Source organism: Wyeomyia smithii, chromosome 1, assembly GCF_029784165.1.
Source record: "Wyeomyia smithii strain HCP4-BCI-WySm-NY-G18 chromosome 1, ASM2978416v1, whole genome shotgun sequence".
Classification (NCBI taxonomy): Eukaryota; Metazoa; Arthropoda; class Insecta; order Diptera; family Culicidae; genus Wyeomyia; species Wyeomyia smithii.
In genome coordinates, this window is record NC_073694.1 from 44,137,488 (window position 1) to 44,159,496 (window position 22,009).

Genomic DNA, 22,009 nt, shown 5'->3' on the forward strand with positions numbered 1-22,009 from the left:
TTGCACCCCTAAAATGTATGCAGTTTTTTTTTTTTTGCAGAAATGGTCGGGTTCGGATCGAGTCCGGATTTGAAAATTTTTGAAAGTATCGGTACGGGTCAGGTTTGGATTTGGTGAAAAAAAAGTTTCGAGTTCGGGTTTCAATCGAAAAAAAAAATATTGAGATCGGTTCGGGTACGGGTTTGAAAAACATCAAACTTGACCATCTCTATTGTATACCAAGCGAACAATTCCATAAGAGATGTCCAAAACTTTTTTTTTTCAAATTTTTGTCTTGTTTTTTTAACAGAAACTTTGTACAAATGGGCTAAACTATCATTGTGCCAATAGTACATTTTTTTTATTCACGAATAATTTTTGTAAAAGTTTGTGTAAAAAAGGTATCGATTATTACAAATATTTTTAGAACCAGAACCATGTTTTTCAGCTGGTGGTAAGTTTTTCTTAGCAACTACTGAACCGATTTGGCTGAAATTTTGTTTCAGCATGTAAAAATGGATTACCTGATTTGTTAAAAAACCGTTTTTGAAAGTTCCAAATATTGTCAAAATGGCGGCCATTTTAGCAAAAAAAATTCTTTTTTTTTCATGAAAAATCCTTATTCAAAAAATTATAGAAAATCAGATCGAAAACGGCCATGTAACAAGTTTGATAATCCATTTTTACACGCGAAAACAAAATTGAGCCAAATCAGTTCAGTAGATGCTGAGAAAAGATTATCAGTATTTGAAGAACATGGTCTCGATATAAACGCTGCCAACAGCGTAATACTCACTATATTTACATCCACGATATGCCGAATACATCTTCAAATGTACCTTAGCGGCCATTCACATACCACGTGGACAGCTTTGGCGGGGGGGGGGTTGGCTAATGTCCACGGTCCATACATTTTTTCAGTATTTATATGGGCAGTTGTCCACGGAGGGGGAGGGGGGGGTCAAAATCGTTAAAAATCTGTCCACGTGGTATGTGGATGGCCCCTTAATCAATAGCCAAAATACTCGAACACTCCACCCTACTCTAAACATCGGAATTCATTATTTTTCGAACTTCCAGAGAAGGGTGAGTCAAGGTTAATGATAGAAATATGTTTAGAGCCAAAACGATTCAATTGATCGATAGCGTGTCTTCGTTAAAGTTGTAGATAGTAGTTTTGTCCACCCAAAAAATATACAATGAAGAAAAATAGAAAAAAATTGTTTTATATTTTCAAAAATGCCGACTTTTCTTCAACTTTGTCAAAGATGTCACACCGATCAAACAAACCGTTCTGGCTCTAAAAATATACTTTATCATCAATACCATTTTTACACAAGCCCCTTTTTATACACTTTTTCATTTAAAAAAATAAACTAAAAGCTCACAATAACTGAAATGAATTTTATCTTTTAATTTTGTCCTTTTTTAACAGATTCCATGGATTCTGAGCTTCGTTTGGGATCATATTCTTTTGCCACCTTTCTGTCCTTAAAAACATTCATCAGTATTTCTGTAGTTACCGTAAACTGGGGTGACTTTGATCACTTTTTTTATTGTATGTCAAATATTTTCAGAATATACTGAAAACAATATTCTTTGATATTTTTAAAATAAGTACTGGCATGCATTGAAAAAGATTCAGTCACTACTTCAAAAGTTTAGCAACAATTTTGCTGTTTTTAAAAATGCTCTAAAAATTTTACACCAATAATCATTCCGGGGTGACTTTGATCACTTTATTGTTTTGATGAATTTGGAGTAACGCTTTGCTACTTTCACTAAATTGAACAGCCTTAAACGACTTAAACGAGTTTATAAATATGGAAAGCAATTAGGGGGCCATTCACATTCTACGTGAACAGTTTATAATGGCGAATGTCCAAGATTCATCCAAAAATTTTAGAATATATATGAATGATTATTCACTGAGAGAGAAGGTGGTCTAAAATCGTCAAAAACTAGTCCACGAGGAATATGACTTATGAAATTGTCCAAATTTGCATGTTACTTCACGTCTTGGGTTTTTGTTAAGAAGAAATATGTAATACGTTGTGGAGAATATTGGGACTCAACATTGCCTTTGAGGAAAAACTTGCAAAAATAACAATAAAATGTATTGTTATAATATTTGTTCATCTCCAGAACTAGTCTGGAAACAAAATAAAAAACTTTACGTATTGCAACTTGTTGTTTTGAATTTGCTTGAACCGATTGTATGCAACAAAAATCGCCAAAAATACACTTTATTTTCAATTAATATTTTAGCATGAAAAACACTCTTTAAATAGCAGGAAATGCATGAATAGTAGCAATGCGAACATATATCCACACAATCAGTGAAGGTTACGACAACTCCCAAGCACTACGAGCGCTTTTTTACCACATTTTCAAAAAAGAGGTATAGTGATCAAAGTCACCCCAGTTTACGGTACTTAGTTTGTGTAAATGATTAAATTATTGAAATAACATACAATTATTCATCGTCTCTTGACTTGACATTTACCAAACTTGAGGTGATCGTGACTACCCCCCTTAAATATCATACTCTATGACGGGTCAGCAGTCTGACTCGTAAATCTACATGAATATCTCATGTAAACCAAACTATATCTATCCACTATTTATCACATTGTTGGTAGATATATTATTGTTCTTTTATCGGCAATTAAAAGCCCGCCTCACACAGAAACGTTCTACAATTATTGAACATGGAACTAAAGGCTCAGTTTGAAATTGTAAACAATTCAGTGAAGTGTAAGCAAAGGATTTCCCGGTTTCGCTAAGAAAAATTTCTTGTGCTATAATTGTGGTTGTGCTATAATTGTGGTTGTGCTTCAACCAGCAGTTCCGTATCGTTTCCATTCTCCTTTACACACCTTAAGAAACTTGTTGTTTGTAGGCGGGTTCACATTCTATCACTCCACGCTTTTTCGTAAATTTTTAAACCACTTCTCCTTTACTTTTAAATAAATTATAGTGAAATGTAATGTTTTAAAATTTAACAGTTTGTAGATGCTGTTTAACCGTTATGTACTCTGCAGGGTACCCGGGTACCTTTTTAGACTTTATTACTTTAAAAAACAAGGATAACCTCAACTCAGCCAGCTTAAACTAATGGAATGCTCCTAAGTAGTGGAAATAAACCATTTCCCATCATCAGACCATTTAGAGCAGCAGGGGAAGACTTCGAATCTTTTACCCCATAAGTACTCGGCAGGGTACCCCAGTAACCACACCTGGTTCCTGTAAATCCGGATCTTCGGGAGCATGTTCCGGTAAGAAAAATTAGTACAATTGTCGATAAAACCGATCAAGATTGGTATCAAAATTCGTGAAATCACTCCAGGAGTTGATTTTCATTCATTTTGAGTCCATTTCGGAGCAGATTCCCGACCTTGAACATGGTCCCGAAGATCAGGATTTACGGGAACCATGTAAGGACCAATGGCTCTTTCGGTCCCATATACTGAGAATAGACAAATTTCCCAATCTTTTGACGGCTCAAGATCGAAAATCGGTCAAGAATTGAAGGAGTAAGAAGCATTTTATTTTGGTAGGTACCCGGGTACCCTGCCGAGTACTTACGTGTGTAAAAATTGCCGAGTACATAACGGTTAAAAACAAAAAAACAAATTGTTTTAAATTTGAGATGAGCCAAATTAGAATCATATATTTTATATTCACGGGTGCTAGAGCTAATTGATGAAAAATAACCATGCGTCTCCTTTGTTGTCGAAATTTATGTAAACTCCTCGTTAACCATTCTGTTGTTATACTTTCGATATTATCAGCCACATATTATGTTTAATATATTGATTTTAAACCAAACCATCGTAAGTGACATTATAGGTAAGGCATATTCGTTATCTAGATTAAAACTATATTAAAAATGGCGCTACTCTCGCAAAAATTGATTTGGTTCCGCAGCATCGAACATTTGCGTGCCTCGTGGCTTGTGCCTTGTTTCAGTCATTTGCTAATGACTATCGCACTGCACCTAGACGATCCGGGCAAGCAATGACTTCGTGCACCTCTCGGGAGATACTTTGACCTGCACATTCATCAGGAAAGAAAAGCGACAGATTAAGTTTCGCCTTCACTTTCTCGTTCTTCCTGTTACATTCTGTGGCTGCAGGTTACACCCGGTTAACCCCCGATTATTATTATTACTATTCATGCAAACTTTGTCCCGCCCTATGCAGCATGTCAAGTAAGCTCCAGGAGCATCGTTAGCATATCATTTTGATCAGTCTTTCGTTTTATGAATGCTAATAATCTTCGCACCACTCGAGTGTTGACGAAATTTTCACTATCAGTGCTCCTGATATTTTGGTTTATTTGCATGTGTGCTAGAGTTTCTGTAAAAGAACTTAAATGGTTTAAAAACTTATTGTGGGAGTTCCTGTGTCTATTGAATGATACACTGCTTCACTCGAATAACCCCATTCTTTTCAACAGAAACAGAAACGAGCTAATGACCGGAAAATTATTACCCAAATATTCCTACTAGGTACAATATTGGCTTGGCCCATTTTTCTGTTCCATTCCAAAATAAATTTTCATCAAGCACCCATTTCAAAAGCTACTCATACTGTAAAGAGATTACTCGGGCTCTCGAGTACTCATTAAAAATTTATTCACAATCCAACCAAAAAGGGCAAACCTTTTCACACCTTGGTCAGGGTACTGCACATTTTGCCAGCCGCGCTACCGGTAAGTGTTACGAAAAATGGATCTCGTAACTTTTCTAGCACCTCCACACTTGAGTGAACAACTTCCGGCCGTTTTCAACCTACCACGGGTTTGCTTCTCTGTTTCCTACCCACACGCCGCGGAAAATGGACACAGTTCATCCACTGATACAAGTGCCGAATCAGCTTGTCGGTGCCCCGCTGGGAACCGATGTCACGGTAATTTGCAACGTCGAGGCATCGCCGAAGGCAATCAACTACTGGCAGCGGGAAAACGGTAAGTCTAAATAGCGCGGTTGCAGCATCCGCCAGCGAGCAAAATTTGCTAAATTTAAATTCTCATTTCAATTATCGTTCGATCGCTCTTGTTTCACTAAATTTTGTTGGTTTTCATTGTTACCTATTATCGGGAGGACACTTGCTCACAACCAAGCACATGATTATTTGCTGATAACCATAGCGCACAACCGATTGACCTATTTTGCTACTGAAAATTAAAATTATCCATCGGTATCAAATAAATAACTTTTTCATTAATAATTTCCATTCACCACTGCAACTATTCCGAATACCGAATAATTGGTAACCATTTTTCTGAGTGGCCTCTTGTTGCACACTAAACTCAATCATATTTTCCATGTATTTATGTTCGTCGGGGGAAACCTGCGCTTGTTACGGTTGGAATTACCGTTAGTTCAAACGAGAACCTTTACCCCAGCTCTCGTGGCAGCTCTTTTGGGGCAACCAAATTTACGAACCGTCGCTGGAGGTGGCCTTATGACAGTCAATTTTTTTGTCCGTGAATGGAACATTTGACCCATTTGTTGAATAAAGCATTTTTCATGATGTGGAAATTATGCAGCCCCATTAGGAGCACACGACCGTGTGCAATTTGGAAATGAGCAAAGCGAATCATTTCGTTGATAGGATTTAAAATGTTGGTGTATTTCAATACACGGTATTGCTTGTGAAAACGCGAACGGCAATTTAATTATATTTTCAACTTCATTCATATTTTAACTTCATTAGAAAAATAATAATGGAAAATTGAATCATCGGTAATATTAAAAAAAAACTTTTCGAGTCAACATTTATATGATTAAAACTACATGTTTTTGAAAAACTTGCTTACTACCGTTAAATATTATTTAAATTATATATTATATTTCATTAGGAAAGTTTCGAAATATAGTCCATTTAATCATCTCTCCACGAAAACGAATATTCTTTATCTCCAATCCACATGAAGAAGTTTTATGCATTAACAATATACACGATAGTCAAAATGTATAAATTTCTATGGGTTAATATTTAATTAACAATACCGTAAATAGTGATCGATATCGGAACAATAAGTTGACTCTGTTTTTTGTTTGGTCCACAGTCTAAGAACAAAAGATTCCAGTTTCGAGATGCGTTTTTTTTTTGGTATCTGAATCCATGACAAAACTGCGCCCTTGAACATTTGAATACAAAAAAAAACATTTTTTACGGTAGAATCGGCTGTTTTCTCAACTTTTCTGCAGTGATAAAATTTGTTCTGTTTTTTCCGGTTTGAAGGCTGGGCTATGAGTATTATGAACACTTCGTGTACCAGCAGGCGTAAAATAGACTTCATTGAGGTTACCAGCATTCTGGCCAGCAACTCGTATCCCTACCTCCCTGTGGTACTAGCCGGGATATACGTAACCAAGTAAATAAAGGTCGTGGTAGCTAACCCGTAGTGGAATCTAGGAAGAAAATGAAAAACTCAGACTTTTTAAGTGACTGTCCTCCAGGTTGACGGCGGCTCACGACAGTGTCTAACTCGGCGGCTGAATTGAAAAACGTGTTGTTTCGAGCGCTATATCTAAGATAGCAACCTCATCACATGACTCGTTAGACTGACGCTTGTTAGGAAACGTACATGAACATGTAGTTTGATAACCAAAAAATGTAGTTCAATAACCAAAATATATAATAATCCCAGACTTTCTGGATAACCACTTCAAAATTTTTCAAGTTGAAGATCTTGTAACCAGCAAACTTCGACACCTCCGAAACGTACGTTCAATATTAAATAGCCTTTGACGATTAAAACCAATGGGAGCTATTCTCATTTGCAAACTGCCCCCCAACCTTGACTGAAGCTGCACTCTGGAACCGAGAAACACTTCTATGGGACCCCAAAACATTGTCTCATGCTTCTGCTCCAGGTCAAATAGTCTCTCATCAGAAAAATATGAACTCGTGACCAGCGTTTCGTAAAAGTATCCTTTAAGCTCTAACGAGTCTTTTAAGAGTAAATTCGGACGCCCATTGTAGGCCTCACATCCAAGGTCAGTTTCGAATCGCCTACGGTTCACTAAAACGGATGTCTCCTTGTACCTTTTGAAATCTCGCTTAACCCCAAATGATTTCAGACGTTTGAATATTGTGCAAGAGCAGTCACCGCCCTACGACTTCTCGAAATTGCTTCATCGCGAACCAAAAACAAACCACAACTGTCAGACAAACACTGGAAAGCTTGTGTTCGAATACATTGGACACGGTGTATGCACAGTTGGAAGCAACATACGACAGTTGTTCGCCACGAGACATCAAGATCGTCATCCGGGTAATGGAAGCTACTGGTTGGTAGAAAAGTGATACGGCCCTCAATACCTACTCACAGACACGAACGACACGCTTTCACTTCGCAGCTTCTCGGGGTCTGGTGATAAGCACCTTTCTTCCCCGCTAAGATATCCACAAAGCCACCTGGAGATCACCTGACCACCGAACAACAAATATACACTTCCTTCAGGGTGCGCATATCGACTCAGACCATCACTAGTAGCAATATATGTGCGTTCAAAATTATCCACGGAGTTTGACACACAACAAAGTCATCCTCCTCGGTCAAACACCTTGCAGTTACACAACTCGCAGGCTGCCGAGGACTGCGCATACCATGGTTAAGTAATGAGGCACTGGCTTCTGCAGAAAAACGAAGTGCTTTCTCGAGGCCTGGGACAAGATACGGCAATTGGAGAGGCCTCAACCGCGGTACTAGAGTAAGGCAACCTCGTGTCAACAAAATGAGTGGTGTGATGAAGAATGCCAGCAAGCTATTGAGAGGAAAACTACCTTAGAAACATCACAAAAGAAACCGAACTCAAAAATCAACGAGCTCGAGATGAGTTGACCAGGATCGTAAGGAGTATGAAACGCCTGTAAGAGGACAGAAAGTCAGGAAAATAAATATGTTCAGGGACATGGGAGAAAACCTTGATCACAAGAAAGCACGACATGTGGAAGCAGTTTTTCGATAAGCACCTCAATAGCGGCGCAACGAAAGAGAAGGAATCAAACAAGATATTGGGTCATCAAAGAACAGTAAAGCCATGGGAAAGAACAAACTGCATTCAGAGCTCTATGATGGACTGAAGGAGTTGTATGCCCTATCTATGAAACGAGCGATCGCCTACAACGCTTCCGTGCAATAAGGTTTATCATCACCGCCTACAAAGTTATCTCCCAGACCATAAAGGATTCGTCGGGCAGTATCGAGCGGGCTTTACGTAAGGATACGGATCATATCCTAACGCTCCGGCCGATGCTCTAGAAATGTCAAAAGTACAACGTGCCTACACATCATGTCTTCGTGGATTTCAAGGCAGTGTATGACATAGACGATGGAGACCGGTTATAGTACCTTTTCAAGCTATTTTGGATCGAGTTATGTGTTACGTGTGGGAATCGGGGAGACTCTCGAATCCTCTCGAAAAGCACAGAGGTGTGATACAAGAGAACAGACTATCCGGTAATCCGTCGAGCGGCCATCGAAACGAGAGGCACAATTTGAAGCAAAGGTAGTCAACTCATATAGGTGTATATTGCAATTCATCAGATTATCCTGAGGGTATAATCGTTGATAAGTGTGACTCGTGATTAAAATCTTGAATTAAAATTAAGTACACGACAGTGGGTAAAATTTTGGACACGTTTGTGACGTTGAATGGTCCGAAGCAAGGAGATGGGCTACCGCAATTGTTGTTCAACATAGCTTTAGAACTTGCTGTACGAGGGACAGGTGCGCAGAGGAGAGACACCATCATCACGAAGTATCGAGCACCCGTATTGGCGCATTGCGCCGATTTGAAAGATTTCCATCCTAGGCGGCTGCTCGCTTCAGCCTTACCCCGAGCCCAGGTCAGATTGCTATCAATTTCTTTGTTGAAGTTGCGTCTCCACGAGCCGCTTACCTCCCCACCTACGAAGTATGTGGCCGACCTGCACTTTCGTTTCCGAATTCCTGTAGCTACCGCCTTCTGCTGTCACCGGCGATGGAGCTCGGCATTTGAGACCCACATTTGGGGCCACCAGGTATGAACTAAATATCGCAGGCATTGATTGACGAAGATCGTTTGAGTTGAAAATTCAGGTTTTGGTGCGCAAACTAATCATGTTCGATCTCCATACGTTTTGTAGGCTTGCAAAAGCAGCCCTAGCTTTCTTGACCCTCGACCGTATGTCGCTCTTTGTACCGCCGTCTGGTGTTATCTGACTGCCGAGATATTCGAAACTTTCGACTCTTTCCACTAATTGCCCTGCTACTGTGAAGTTGGAAGGATTATCCACAATTACATTAAACGATTTGGGTTTGTTGACGTTGAATTTGAGACCAGCCACCTACCATGATCAGGAGCAGTAGCGGTTATAATATACATCCTTGCCTCATACCGGTGACTACCCGAATAGGGACGGACAATACTTCATTGTGTAGGACTCTCCATGTGAAAGCCTCGTACTGCGCTTCGTTGAGCTTGACGATTTTGTCTAGGTTTCTTTTAGTGGCTCGAGGCGCCCCGCCAATTTTCGTGGTTAAGTCGGTCAGAAGCTTTCTCCTAGTCAATAAATACCAAATATAGGATAATGCGGAGCGTGACAATATAGTCCACACAGGATCGTCCGGCACGGAATCCTATCTGCTGTCGTCAGAGAGTCTCGTCGATCTTCTCCTGTATTCGATCTAGAATAACTTTGCACAGAACTTTGGGTACAATGCACAGTAGCATGATACCTCGCCAATTGTCACATTCAGTCTTCACTAGGACGCCTTGCATCCAGTCGGTTGGAAGTTTCTCGGTGCCCAAATATTGCAGAATAGTTGATGCAGTATTTTTGCGGATAGCATGATGTTAGCTTTGGCCATCTCTGCTGATATGCGATCGGTTTTGTTGGATTTTATATATCGGATAGCTGCTTCGAACTTCTGCAGTAAAAGGAGCTCGGAGTTGACCCTTGGTGGCTCTTGCCGAGATGTTGATAGCTAGTCGGCTGTCGAAACTTGAAGAAGTTGTTCGAAGTGCTCAAACTCACTGGCCGGCAAAGTCGGTGAGTAGCTGTCCGGTCGCGTCTTTCACAGGCATTCTTGGATTCATTCTAGCTCCACTCAGATGTCGTGAGATATCGTAGAAGGGACGGATATCGCCGGTCGCTTACCCAGATTATTCTCACTAGTTTCGATAAAGGCATTCTTGATGGCCGTAGTTTGCTACCACCATCCGGAATATAATTCTTGTCCTTTATTTCGCGCCAGAAACCGTTGCCGTTGTTTTCTATAACGATTCGCAGGATTCGGAGACAGCCATGTTGCGTGTAGCTTCCAGGGAAGAACATTTCATATTCAGCCGCTGGATTCAGTCAAACGCTATTTTGAGCCGATGAACACACGCTCAGGTTGGCGGAAAATTTCCTTCGACGGAAAATGGTTACCGCGTCAATAATCGCGTCGCACCCTTTCTCTTAGCTACGCCAAACAGCTGTGTCCATGTTTCAGCCAGCAGTCGGTTGTGGTCACCCGTTGTCGCACCTTTCAGGTTGTCAACTCACCATTTGGAGTCCATCGTCATCGATATCATCGGTGTAAACCGTAGAGCTGTATAGGAAGCCTTTACGGACCTTCCAGGTAGCGCTCCGCAGACATACAGCGGAATGGAAGGAGGCCGATTGCGAGCACATGGGATCATCGAGCGTAGAATCCTGTGACCAATATTCGGTGGTAAACAAGAAATAGGGTGTGGCAGATGTATGAATCACAAGCCTTATTATACTTCTTACATACGCGCTGATATTGTCAAGCTGATTAAATACGGCAGGTTACAATGGATTGGCCATGTAGCACGTATGACGGATGAGCGACCGGCAAAGATAATATTCAACAAAGATCCGGACAGGGACTGACAACTTCGACCCCGCGAACGTTTTAGATGTGGAGGGAATCTACACCAGACTAAAAGTGGAGGCTAGAAGAATTGAACTAGAAATAAATACGTCGAAGAACAAGTATTCGATTGGGAGAGACTCAAGAGAAACCAACATTTGGAACACTTACGGCGATCATGAACGGCGATGAACTCAAAGTGGTTGATGAGTCCATATACTTAGGATCCCTGGTAACCACCGACAGTAGCATAAGTGAATAGAGCCAAGAACGCAATCAAACTGGAGCATACGACGCTGCACAACACCGACAGTGTACAAAACCCGAATTAGACCAGTTATTCTCTATGGACTTAAAACCGTGTCGCTGTTCACGAAGAACTTACGCGCATTGCTCGTTTTCAAACATTAGGTGTTGCGGACAATATTCGGTTGCGTACAAACTGAAAACAAAAAAGAAGTGCAGGCGTATGAACCACGAGCTGCAGGCACTACTTGGAGAGATTCCGATGCACCTGACAGATATCAGGGAACTACGATGGGCTAGACAGCTCGCGAGGATGCCGGATGATAATGCGATAAAACTGGTTCTCCTCAATCGGACACCCCTAGCACCAAAAATAAAGGGGCTCAACGTGCTAATTGGCTTGGACAGGTTGAAGCACTTTTGTGAGTTTCGAGACGCCTGGGAAATTGGCGATGAGTAGCGTAGAAGCAAGGTGAGTGGAGGAGAGTTCTTGATCTTCTTCGGATGTGCTGATTGTTCATCACACCCAAATATGGTCTAGGTAATACCCGTGTTTGACGGATAACAACACTAAAAGCAAGTCTCACCATTTACTTCTAAAACGATTTTTACTATTGAAGCTGGTCTCATTGGTACAAAACAGATCTGACTGGCCAAAAACTGTGAAGTATTGTTCGTTTTAAATAAAAAAGGTATTATTAAATTTTTAGCATTGTTTAGTCACAGTTTTACAAATTAACAATATTTCGAAAACTCCGGTTACACTGGTGAACACAGGTTTGGCCCTAGAGCTCAAACTGAAAAAAAGAAAGATTATTGCTTTTTAACCATTCCTGTGAATTTTTGTGCCCCTAGAATTGATTACTTTTTCAGAGACTTAAATGAGTTTTCTCCTATCACTTTGACGCACTCCTGCATATACTAGAGGCTCCAACATCACCAGGAATGATAAAAAGGCTATAGTTCTTCTAAAGCCTGTATCAGACTAACCATTGCAGCGGTCAACCGCTACCGTTCCGTTCTTTTTCAACCAATCAGAACACAGCGGTCGACCGTCACTTGTTGTTGTTACAGAAAATAGAATTATTTCTATTTTTGCCGCCAACCGTTCCCAACGGTCATGGCGAAGGCAAACGTGCATCTTCACACCTACACAAATTCACATTTAGAGACATGTCAAATAAAAATGTGTGCTTCTCTTTTTGGCACACACGACAGCCAGTCAAAACATTGATAGCACGCTGCAACGCTGGTTGGCGATGTCAAATTTGGCAAAAATGAACCCAAATTTCCACTAATTAAAAGCCACTGGGCTGGATATTTTAAATATAGCATTTCTTATGTAAAATTGGTCAACAAATTGATTGGCTATGGTTTCATTTTGGACAGGGCACGGGAAATGGTCTTTTTCGCTCCTTTTCACCCTATTTTTGAGTATTTTTGGAAATATAGACTCTTTCCCGTGCCCTGCACAGAATGAAAATATCACCTATAGATTTATTTGCCAATTTTACATAAGAAATGCTATATCCAAGGTATCCAGTCCAACGGCTTTTAATTAGTGGGAATTTGGGTTCATTTTTGCCAGTGTGCGTTGGTCGAAAATTGACATCGCCAACCAGCGTTGCCGGTGCTATCAATGTTTTGACTGGCTGTCGTGTGTGCCAAAAAGAGAAGCACACATTTTTATTTGACATGTCTCTGAATGTGAATTTGTGTAGGTGAGAAGAGGCACGTTGGCGGTTGGCGGCAAAAATAGAAATAATTCTATTTTTTGCAACAACAACAAGCGACAGTCGACCGCTGTGTTCTGATTTGTCTGATTTGTAGCGGTTGACCGCTGCAACGGTTAGTCTGATACGAGCTTAAGGCAGCTGTTTTGAGCTTTGGGCAACATGTATTTTATCATAACGAGTAATTCAAGTTCTGGTCAGGAATAAAACAGAACTTTGAAGATTTTATTACTATCGAACTTCGAGCTTGGTACGATATCGATCACTACCCCAATGGACAAAGTAACCCCAACCCACAATATTCATCTATAAAATAGCATATATGTTATTGATTTCCCAGGATAAGTTTCGAATATTTTCCGTTTCTCTCTCGTCGGTATCAATTATGAATGCTTGTTCTGAGCTGTGTTCCTAAACGAACGTACATTTAATTGTTTGTTAATCATAATTCGCTAGATTACTGCCAGTAACGCACCGGGGGCGTACGGTGGTAGGAGCCGGGTTGTTGTGCAGCAAGTGGCGATAATTAGTTGCTACGTTTCATGTGATATTTGAATAAATTAAATAAATACATTCGATCTCTACTGAATTTGATTACCAATTATGAGGCAAATCAATTTATAATCGATTTTTTTAATAGGTGTTTCATTCTAACCTCTCAGTTGAGACACTTTGAGGCTACTGCAAGCCTCAAGCCACCATCATGTTGATGGCAAATTAGTTCAAAATGATCGGCCTAATGCGAACCAACACTCAAACCCAGTCCATTCCATTCGATTGGCAAATGAAAAAAAAAGTTTATCCTCCCACCCGCTGGAACTTTCCGTTGTTATGCAGATAAAAAGTCCGACAAATCGATTTTTAACCGACCGTTTCCCAACCCATTATTTCCGTGTCGTTGACAGGCGAGATGATAATCTCCAATGAGCGCTATTCGATGAACGAAAACGAAAGCTCGATGTACGCGGTGCAGATGACGCTTGTGATCCGGAAACTGCACAAAGCCGATATGGGTGGCTACAAGTGCATATCGAAGAACAGCATTGGCGATGCCGAGGGTACGATACGGTTGTACGGTAAGTATATAAATCGTCTGGCTGCATTGCTTTGCATGTGGGGCGGGTGATTCTGCCTTCCACTATGGTACGTACAATTCTGGTTAGTGGAAAAACAGCGTTGCCTGCGAATAAATCACACGATTATTGTAGTGATTATTTAAAAACTGATTGAGTTTTAACAAATCAAAGCTTTTTATGTAAGTCCAATTAGCGTTAATTGTATGTGCGTAGCTCAGAAAACAGTAGTCGTATCTGGCCACGCTGCTTCCGCCAGAAGTTAGAGTTTCCGAAACAGCAGCGATCGTTCGGTACATATTCGCCATTAGCTGGGGAACAATAAAAAAGAAATTTGTTCATGAATAATTCAGCCACCCAAACGATGTGTGAGAAAGTGCAAGATAGCTTAGGGGAACAGCGAGAGCAACCGAAACTCACTTCAAAAGGTTTAATGTGTAGCACGAGAACTGCAGATGAGACAGGGGGCGAGTGGGTTGAGTAATATGTATGATGCAGAAGGATGAAACCCGCGTTGGATTTGTACATAATACCGGGAGAGATTACATCGAAATGGTTTGGTTATCAAAAAAAACTTGCTCTAGGGCGGTGCTTCAGGAGAGTTACTGAACAAGCTTTTGGAGAGGTTCTATTTAGTTCTTATTGCGCATTGTTTAATATGGTGTTCAAATAATAAAATAATTATGCAGTCGAAATTTAAAAAAAAATGCACCATTTATTCAAGAAACAAAATCTTACCACTATCCCGAGTACCAATCAATCGGTTTAATAATGGCAAGTTTGGTTGATGCGTTTCTTCTATATCTAGGCTGACATTTCGAAGATATGTTTTTTTGTCCCCGTCGTTGAATTATAAACGTGTTCAACAGAAACCCGTAACCAAAATTGCCATCATTGAAACGATTAATTTTTCATTGGTCTAAATACCGCCAAACCAAGTAACAATGACTGCTAAATTGCATATTTCGCATCAATTTATTTGTAGTAGAAAACAATTAATACTACATATTATGTTAGATAACGAGTTTAGCTTATATTCGTATCTCCGGATTTGATGCACAGTGTTTTTGCCTTTCTCCTAGAAAGGTATAGCAATCACTGGAAAAACCAAAGGTATAGAAGTGGTCCCAATGGCCGAATGTCATATACCACTCGACTTCTTTCGACGAACTGAGCATTTTCTGTATGTATGTATGTATGTGTGTATGTGTGTGTGTGTGTGTATGTATGTGCAACTTTTTTTTCTCACTCACTTTTCTTAGAGATGGCTGGACCGATTTTCATAAAATTAATTGCAAATGAAAGGTCTAGTTGCGCCATAGGTTGCTATTGAATTTCATTGTAATCGGATTTTTAGTTTAGAGGTTATGTACCAAAATGTAAAAATCACGAAACATCAATATCTCAGAAACCACACAACCGATTTGATTAAAATTGGTTTCAAATGATCGGGCTGTCTTTAGAATCCTTAACTTTTGAATTTCGTAATGATTGAACATATGGTTCAAAAGTTATGTAAAGAAAAGTTATCCTGAGGTTGTTTAAACTCACTCATTTTTCTCAGAGATGGCTGAACCGATTTTCACAAAATTAGTGTCAAATGAGAGGTCTAGTTGCCCCATAGGTTGCTATTGAATTTCATTGCAATCGGATTGTAACTTTGTCCGTTGTTCATGAAAATGTGAAATCACATAATGAGAGTTAACATATTGACTTCCTCCTAACGATCACTGGCTAATTAAAAGGTAGAAAAGTGATCCAAATGGCCGAATGTCATATACTATTCGACTCAGTTAGACGAATCGAGCATTTTCTGCATATAAGCATGTATAGGTGTATATGTTTGTGTGTGGGTGTGTACGTGTGTATGTGCACCTTTTTTCGCACTCACTATTCACAGAGATGGTCTGACCGATCAGATTTCAATGAAATTAATTGCAAATGAAAGGTCTAGTTGCCCTATAAGACCCTATTGAATTTTATTGTAATCTGATTTCTAGTTTAGAGGTTATGTATCAAAGTGTAAAAATCACGAAACATCAATATCTCAGAAACCACACATCTGATTTGATTTAAATTAGTTTCAAATGAACGGGCTACCATAAAAACCCTTAACTTTTGAATTTTATGAAGATTGAACATGTGGTTCAGGAGTTATGGAAAGAAACGTGTTCTGGAGACTATTTAATCTCACTCATGTTTCTCAGAGATGGCTGGCCCGATTTTTATAAAATTAGTGTCATATGAAAGGTCTTGTTGCCCCATAAGACCCTAATGATTTTTTTTTACAAACGGATTATTACTTTGCCTGTTATGTTTAAAAATGTGAAATCCAGCTATGAAAAGAAACATATTCCAAGACAACTTACTTGGACTCACTCATATTTCTCAGAGATGGTTGACCCGATTTCCACAGAATTAGTATCAAATGAAAGGTCTACCTACCTCATAGCTCCCTATTGAATTTTGCAGTAATCGGACTGTAACTTCGTTTGTAATGTATCGAAATGTGAAAATCACGAAACTTCATTATCTTAGAAACTACACAACCGATTTGAACAATATTGATATCAGATGAACGGGCTAGTTAAGGGTTAACTGATGAATTATGATTGAACACGTGGTTTCAAAGTTTGGCTGCCCCATACGTTACCTTTTCATTTGATTGTAATCGAGCTTAAGCAAGCGTTATGTTTTAATTTGTAAAACAACGAAAGTCTATTATCTCAAGTACTACACGACTTATTTGAACATAACTAGTGTCATACAAATGAGTCATCTCTCAAACTTACAAATAACAAACTTCATAACAATTTGATATGCTGTTTAAAAGTTTTAGAAAGAACAGAAATTCAAAGACTATTCAACACTTTACCTGCTTCGATCAATATATATGGCCTCAACATGATTTAAATGTGGTATCGTACTATCTGAACGTTCCCGGTTTCGGTCGTGATTAAATTGTTCGAAATTAAGAGTCATTTCTTATATTTCGCTATTTCTGAAGCACTAACATTACGTCAAAATTCATATTTTATACTTTAATTATAACATAAATATTTTAGAACCCAAAGAGTGAATATACCTTTTTGGATTTAAGCATTCATGTAAATTTATTTTTACAAATAATAAGTTTGAATGAGAAAGGCTGAGTCTGACCGCTAGGTGGATTAATTTAGGTTTTTTTTACTGATTTCGTGCTCTAATTAAAAGCGTCCTGCAACAAAATTATGCGATGTTAATGGGCCCATATTTTTGCTGATGATAGTAAAACGTTATCTTCAGATATAACCAAATAATTTTATAAAGTAATAAAAACTCTAATAAACAAACAAACGAATGATTAAAGAAGATATTAAATAAGTTTAAAATTTTGGAAAAACGTTATGCAGGTCGGACTCGATTATCCGAAGTGTCGAAATTTTTTTCACTCTGGTTATCGAACTTTCCGGATAATCAAATCGCCAATGTTTTCACTCATTTGCCTTTTACGAACGTAAAATAATTCTTTTTCTCTGTTATGTTGCTTTAATGACGCAGTGCAGTGGCGTAACCAGAAATCATTTCTGTGGAAAAAGGGGTAAATTCTTGGGAAGCAAAAATAAAATAATTTAACACTTTTTTCACCTAGCTCGGATATGTCCCAAACATGCAGGAAAGGACAGAAATGGTAAAAAATATGCTGAAAGGGATAGTAAAGGTAAAATTTAACAACGAATATTTAAAAAAAAATGACAGTAAAAAAATATTCCGGATAATCGAGTCTAAATTCGCTTATCTAAATCCCGGAGAATCGAGATCAACCGGCATTGAAAACAATTATTTGAGTAAACTTTCCATATAAAACTATTTACCTATATCTTTTTAAATATTAGAGGAATGTTTGCGAAACCCTTCGCATCAGACTTTGAACAGAGGACAACTAGTGATGTCGACGTGGAATCTGTTACTTCTTATACCCCTACCGACTTCTAGGATCTATCCACCATCCAGGTGCCTGAGTGAAATTATCGCTGTAATAGTTACATTGCAACTGACCAGTATGGGTTTACTATCAGAAGCTAGTTGCTAACCTCTTAGATTTTACTGGTACATGCCTCAATGCGCTTGAGAAGAAGTGACACGTAGACGTTGTATATACGGATCTGAATGCAGCATTTGATAAGAACGACCACCGAATTCTGCATGGCAAGCTTTCACGACTTGGAACATCAGAGCAGCTTGTACTAGACTGGACCTTTTGAATGCGACTTAGCTCGTGTATTCCTTCAGCTTTCATTAGATCTTCCGGGATACCACAAGGAAGAAACCTGGGACCACATCTGTTCACGTTACTCTTCAGCGATGTGGCAGCTCTGTTGAGAGTTAGACGAAAGCTTATTTATGCAGATGACCTTGAGCTGTATAATATAGTTTACTTGGTCGAGTTTTGCCACCGTCTCCAGGCTATACTTAATGCTTTTGTTGGCTAGTGCCATTGAAATCAACTCATTGTTAGTGTACCAAAGCGTTCGGTGATGACGATCCATCGCTCTATAAAGCCAACTCTTCAGAATAACTCTGTTTAAAATGTCAAGCTTCGCATCTTGGTGTTCTACTAAACCCAAAGGTGGACTTCAATCTTCACTACTGCTCGATAGTGTCTAAAATAAACTGATAAAAAAAACTCGTCTCCAACAGAGCTCACGATTTCAACGAGCTGCAGTGCCTGAAAACGCTGTTCTACTCACCAGTGAGATCTACCCTAGAACATGTTTCTAGCATTATCAATATACAGTATAAAATATTCAATATAGAATATAGAACATTTTTGAATACTTGATGTCCCTTAAAATAAATTCTTCATATAACGTTTTGGTAAATTAATAACAAAATGTTTCATTAGAAAACGAAAAAAAAAATACATAGAAACTTTTCCTAATAAAGTATATCACTATAATCACATGTGAGGTAGCTATTTATTTAAGGTACGAAATGAACAAAAAAAAACCTGTGTAATGAAAAAATTAGCGTAAGTCTCGAAAATTGACCCAAGAGGCTTAGAAAAGGGAGAATGATGTTTCACACAGTGTACAGGGTGATATTTCTGGACTAATTGTGCCACTCCAATCATTTTCAAGAAGTGGTTCTTTTATAAACCTCTCGTTGGTACAGCTTTTTTTAAACAATTTGATATTTGCAATGATTAAACAATAAAGTCACTTGTTACGTAGTATTTTTGTTATCATAGTATTTTTTTTTCATATACTCGCGATCTAATGAAGTCATCACCTCTGAGATTTTGGAATTGAGTGAGGCGATTATTATTTTTATTATTATTATTAGGAGTTTTTATCCCTTGCTAAAATTTTTTTTAACTTGACATACTACAAGGTGAATGATTCATTTGACCCGTGATCCGGTGCAAAGAGACTCGACAATCAAGAACAAATACCCTCTTGCTTTGCCGTCTGTTTCTATTTGACAGATCTTCATTTTTCACATATACAGGAGTGTTTATGCTATACAGTACTGCCAAATAGGTTGGAGTCATGTTTCACCAGAATTAAATATAGCTGTTTGAATTCCAGTCCAGAAATGTCGTATGCACCCTTACTTACCTTACCAGTCAACTTCAGGCCGCCAGTCAACTTCAGCTCGCCAGCCATGTCATCTGCGGAGGCCTCTCAGGTCGGATAATTATCGAAAACAAATTTCACCGGGCTATCCCTACGACATGTCCAGCCTACCGTAGCCTCCCAAATTTCGCCATTTGCACGAAGAGTCCCAGCAGTTGATTCATATAGTGGTTCATCCACTAAGATCCATGTTCCATCTGCACTTCACCGCTGATGGTGAGTAGCACCTTTCGTTCGAGAACCCAGAGCGCACGTTGGCACTTCACAAGCACGGTCCAAGTTTCGTGGCCGTAGAGGACTACCTGTCTGATCAATATTTTGTAGACGATCAATTCCGTGTGTCGTTGAATTTAGTTTGAGCGGAGCGTACTACGGAGTCAAAAGCATCCATGGTGGGAGTTCAACTCCACGCTCCCTTCTCTGGAATCTCTTCCTCCCATATACCTTGTATTCGACACGTTTAAGGCGATTGTTATCCGACTTGTACCTTGCCTCCCGTCCTACCTGAGCGTCCATATCACCGACGACGACATCCTGTGCGGACAGCTATCATACACACTTCTTCCTCGCCGTCGAGTCTTCCTTCGTGTGGGTAGTGCACGTTGATGATGCTGTAACCAAAGAACCAGCCCTTAATATTCTCAACTTACACATCCTTGCTCACGCGTTTTCGCATCCTACCCGGCTCTATGAAACCGGTCCCCAATTCGCTGGGGCTGGTGGTGTCACAGCTCTGGTAAAAGCCACCCACTGTCCCAATTAACAAACTTCCTGCAGCTGTACGATTTCGAAGTTGCGTGGATTGAGTTTATCTTGTATGATCCTGTCAGCATGCTTGTCTTTATTCCTAATGTCGTTTTCGTTTTCGCGGTGTAGCTACACTCAAACGACACTTTTGACACCGTAAATGTTTTATTTGACTTTTCGGACTACCCTTTTCCTGTCTCTGACCAAGGTTGCATATTCAATTTTGGAGTATCAATTCCATTCGATTGGGCGCGTGCCGATAACGCGTTCCACAAGTACAATTTTGAAATATGATGTACGTGCATGCAGTGCATGAGTAATGCTACAAGTTTGTCGAAGAAAGCAGTGCTCTAACTCTTACGCCTAAAGTGTGAGAGCCAATATTCAGTAGGATATTCAGCCAATATTCGCGGTGAATATAGAAATATTCACCGCGAATATTGGCTGAATATTGCACTGAATATGAACTCTCACACTTCAGGTATAAGAGTTACAGTATTGCACTATTCGACAAACTCGTAGTTCTACTTAGGGACTACAAGTTTTTTTTCTCTGTGTGGACTCATCTCTGCGACCAGAGACATTTTGATCTATTGTGATATTGCCCAGGTGTTTTCTGTATGCCGCACTTCATATTACTGGCAGTATCACTATTGAAGTGAATGATACGCTTTTCATTTATATCCGTGCTTGTGTGTGAGAGTTTACCCTTTTCATTTCAAGCTTACTGCTCTACTAAACCGAGCCTCTTTGCTATCCTACCATCGCTAAATTACAATTCCCTGAACTGAAGCTACACCTAACGGTCTTCTCTGGCCAGGTTTATTCTAAGACTTATTATGTCAAGAGGAAGGAGTCTTATCGAACCTCGTTCCTCCTACCAACACCGCGTCACAATCACAATTCCCTGAAGAGGCACTCAATGCTTCACCTCTGGTCAGGTTTATTATAAGTAGGACTTATATTTTTGTCAAGAGGAAGAAGGCTTATCGAACCTCGTTCCTCCAGCCAAGACCGCGTCATAATTACAATTCCCTGCAGAACTATTATACGTTACTCAGAGCATTTTTATTATAAGAGGGACTTTTTTTTGTTAGGATGAAAGTCAGCAAGGGTACTATAGAATTCAGCTTGAAGGAAAGGTATGTAGTGGAGAGCCTGAGAATGAACCCATGTTAAAGTCCTTCGACAACCAAATGGCCTGATTCTACTAAGATTCGAACTCACGACCCTTCGCTTATCAAAGCGGACTCTGTAACCTTGCGGCTACGAAGCTCTCTGAGTACAAGTTTGTCATACATTGTTTCTCAAACTTGTACTTGTGGAGTGAGCTAACGGCACGCGGCGAAAAAGCACCTTAAAATAGAATATGCAACCTTGTCTCTGACTACACTTTTTCTGTCCCTGACACCCGAAAAAAAGCAGAGTGTACTGTAGGAAGTTACCAACACATTCACACGTAAGTGTCAAAACTGTTTTGTTTTGGTTCTCGTTCCACGTGGTAAAGTGTCAGGTAAATTTTTTTTCAGACCATTTGCGAAATGGACATATGAAATGGAAACGAGACGAAATGACGAATGCGATAATGACCAAAACAAAAGGAGTTGACAGCTTTCCCATTATTACGCATACCAACACAACGACACTGAAAATGTTTTATTTACAGCTGCAAAGTATAGTCCGGAAAAAGTGTAGCTACACCGCGAAAACGACAACGACATAAGAAAACCTC

The 22,009-nt window shown here is 39.5% G+C and overlaps 1 protein-coding gene across 7 annotated transcripts in view; it reads left to right on the forward strand.

Moving 5' to 3' along the window:
- The window catches only part of LOC129718898 (lachesin), a 140,651-nt gene that overhangs the window by 90,446 nt on the left and 28,196 nt on the right, over positions 1-22,009 (forward strand). For all 7 annotated transcript variants that reach the window (XM_055670116.1, XM_055670109.1, XM_055670110.1 and 4 more), the window contains exons 8-9: positions 4,831-4,950; positions 13,745-13,915. In XM_055670116.1, coding sequence (XP_055526091.1) covers positions 4,831-4,950; positions 13,745-13,915 — 291 coding nt within the window. The remainder of the gene's footprint in view (positions 1-4,830; positions 4,951-13,744; positions 13,916-22,009) is intronic.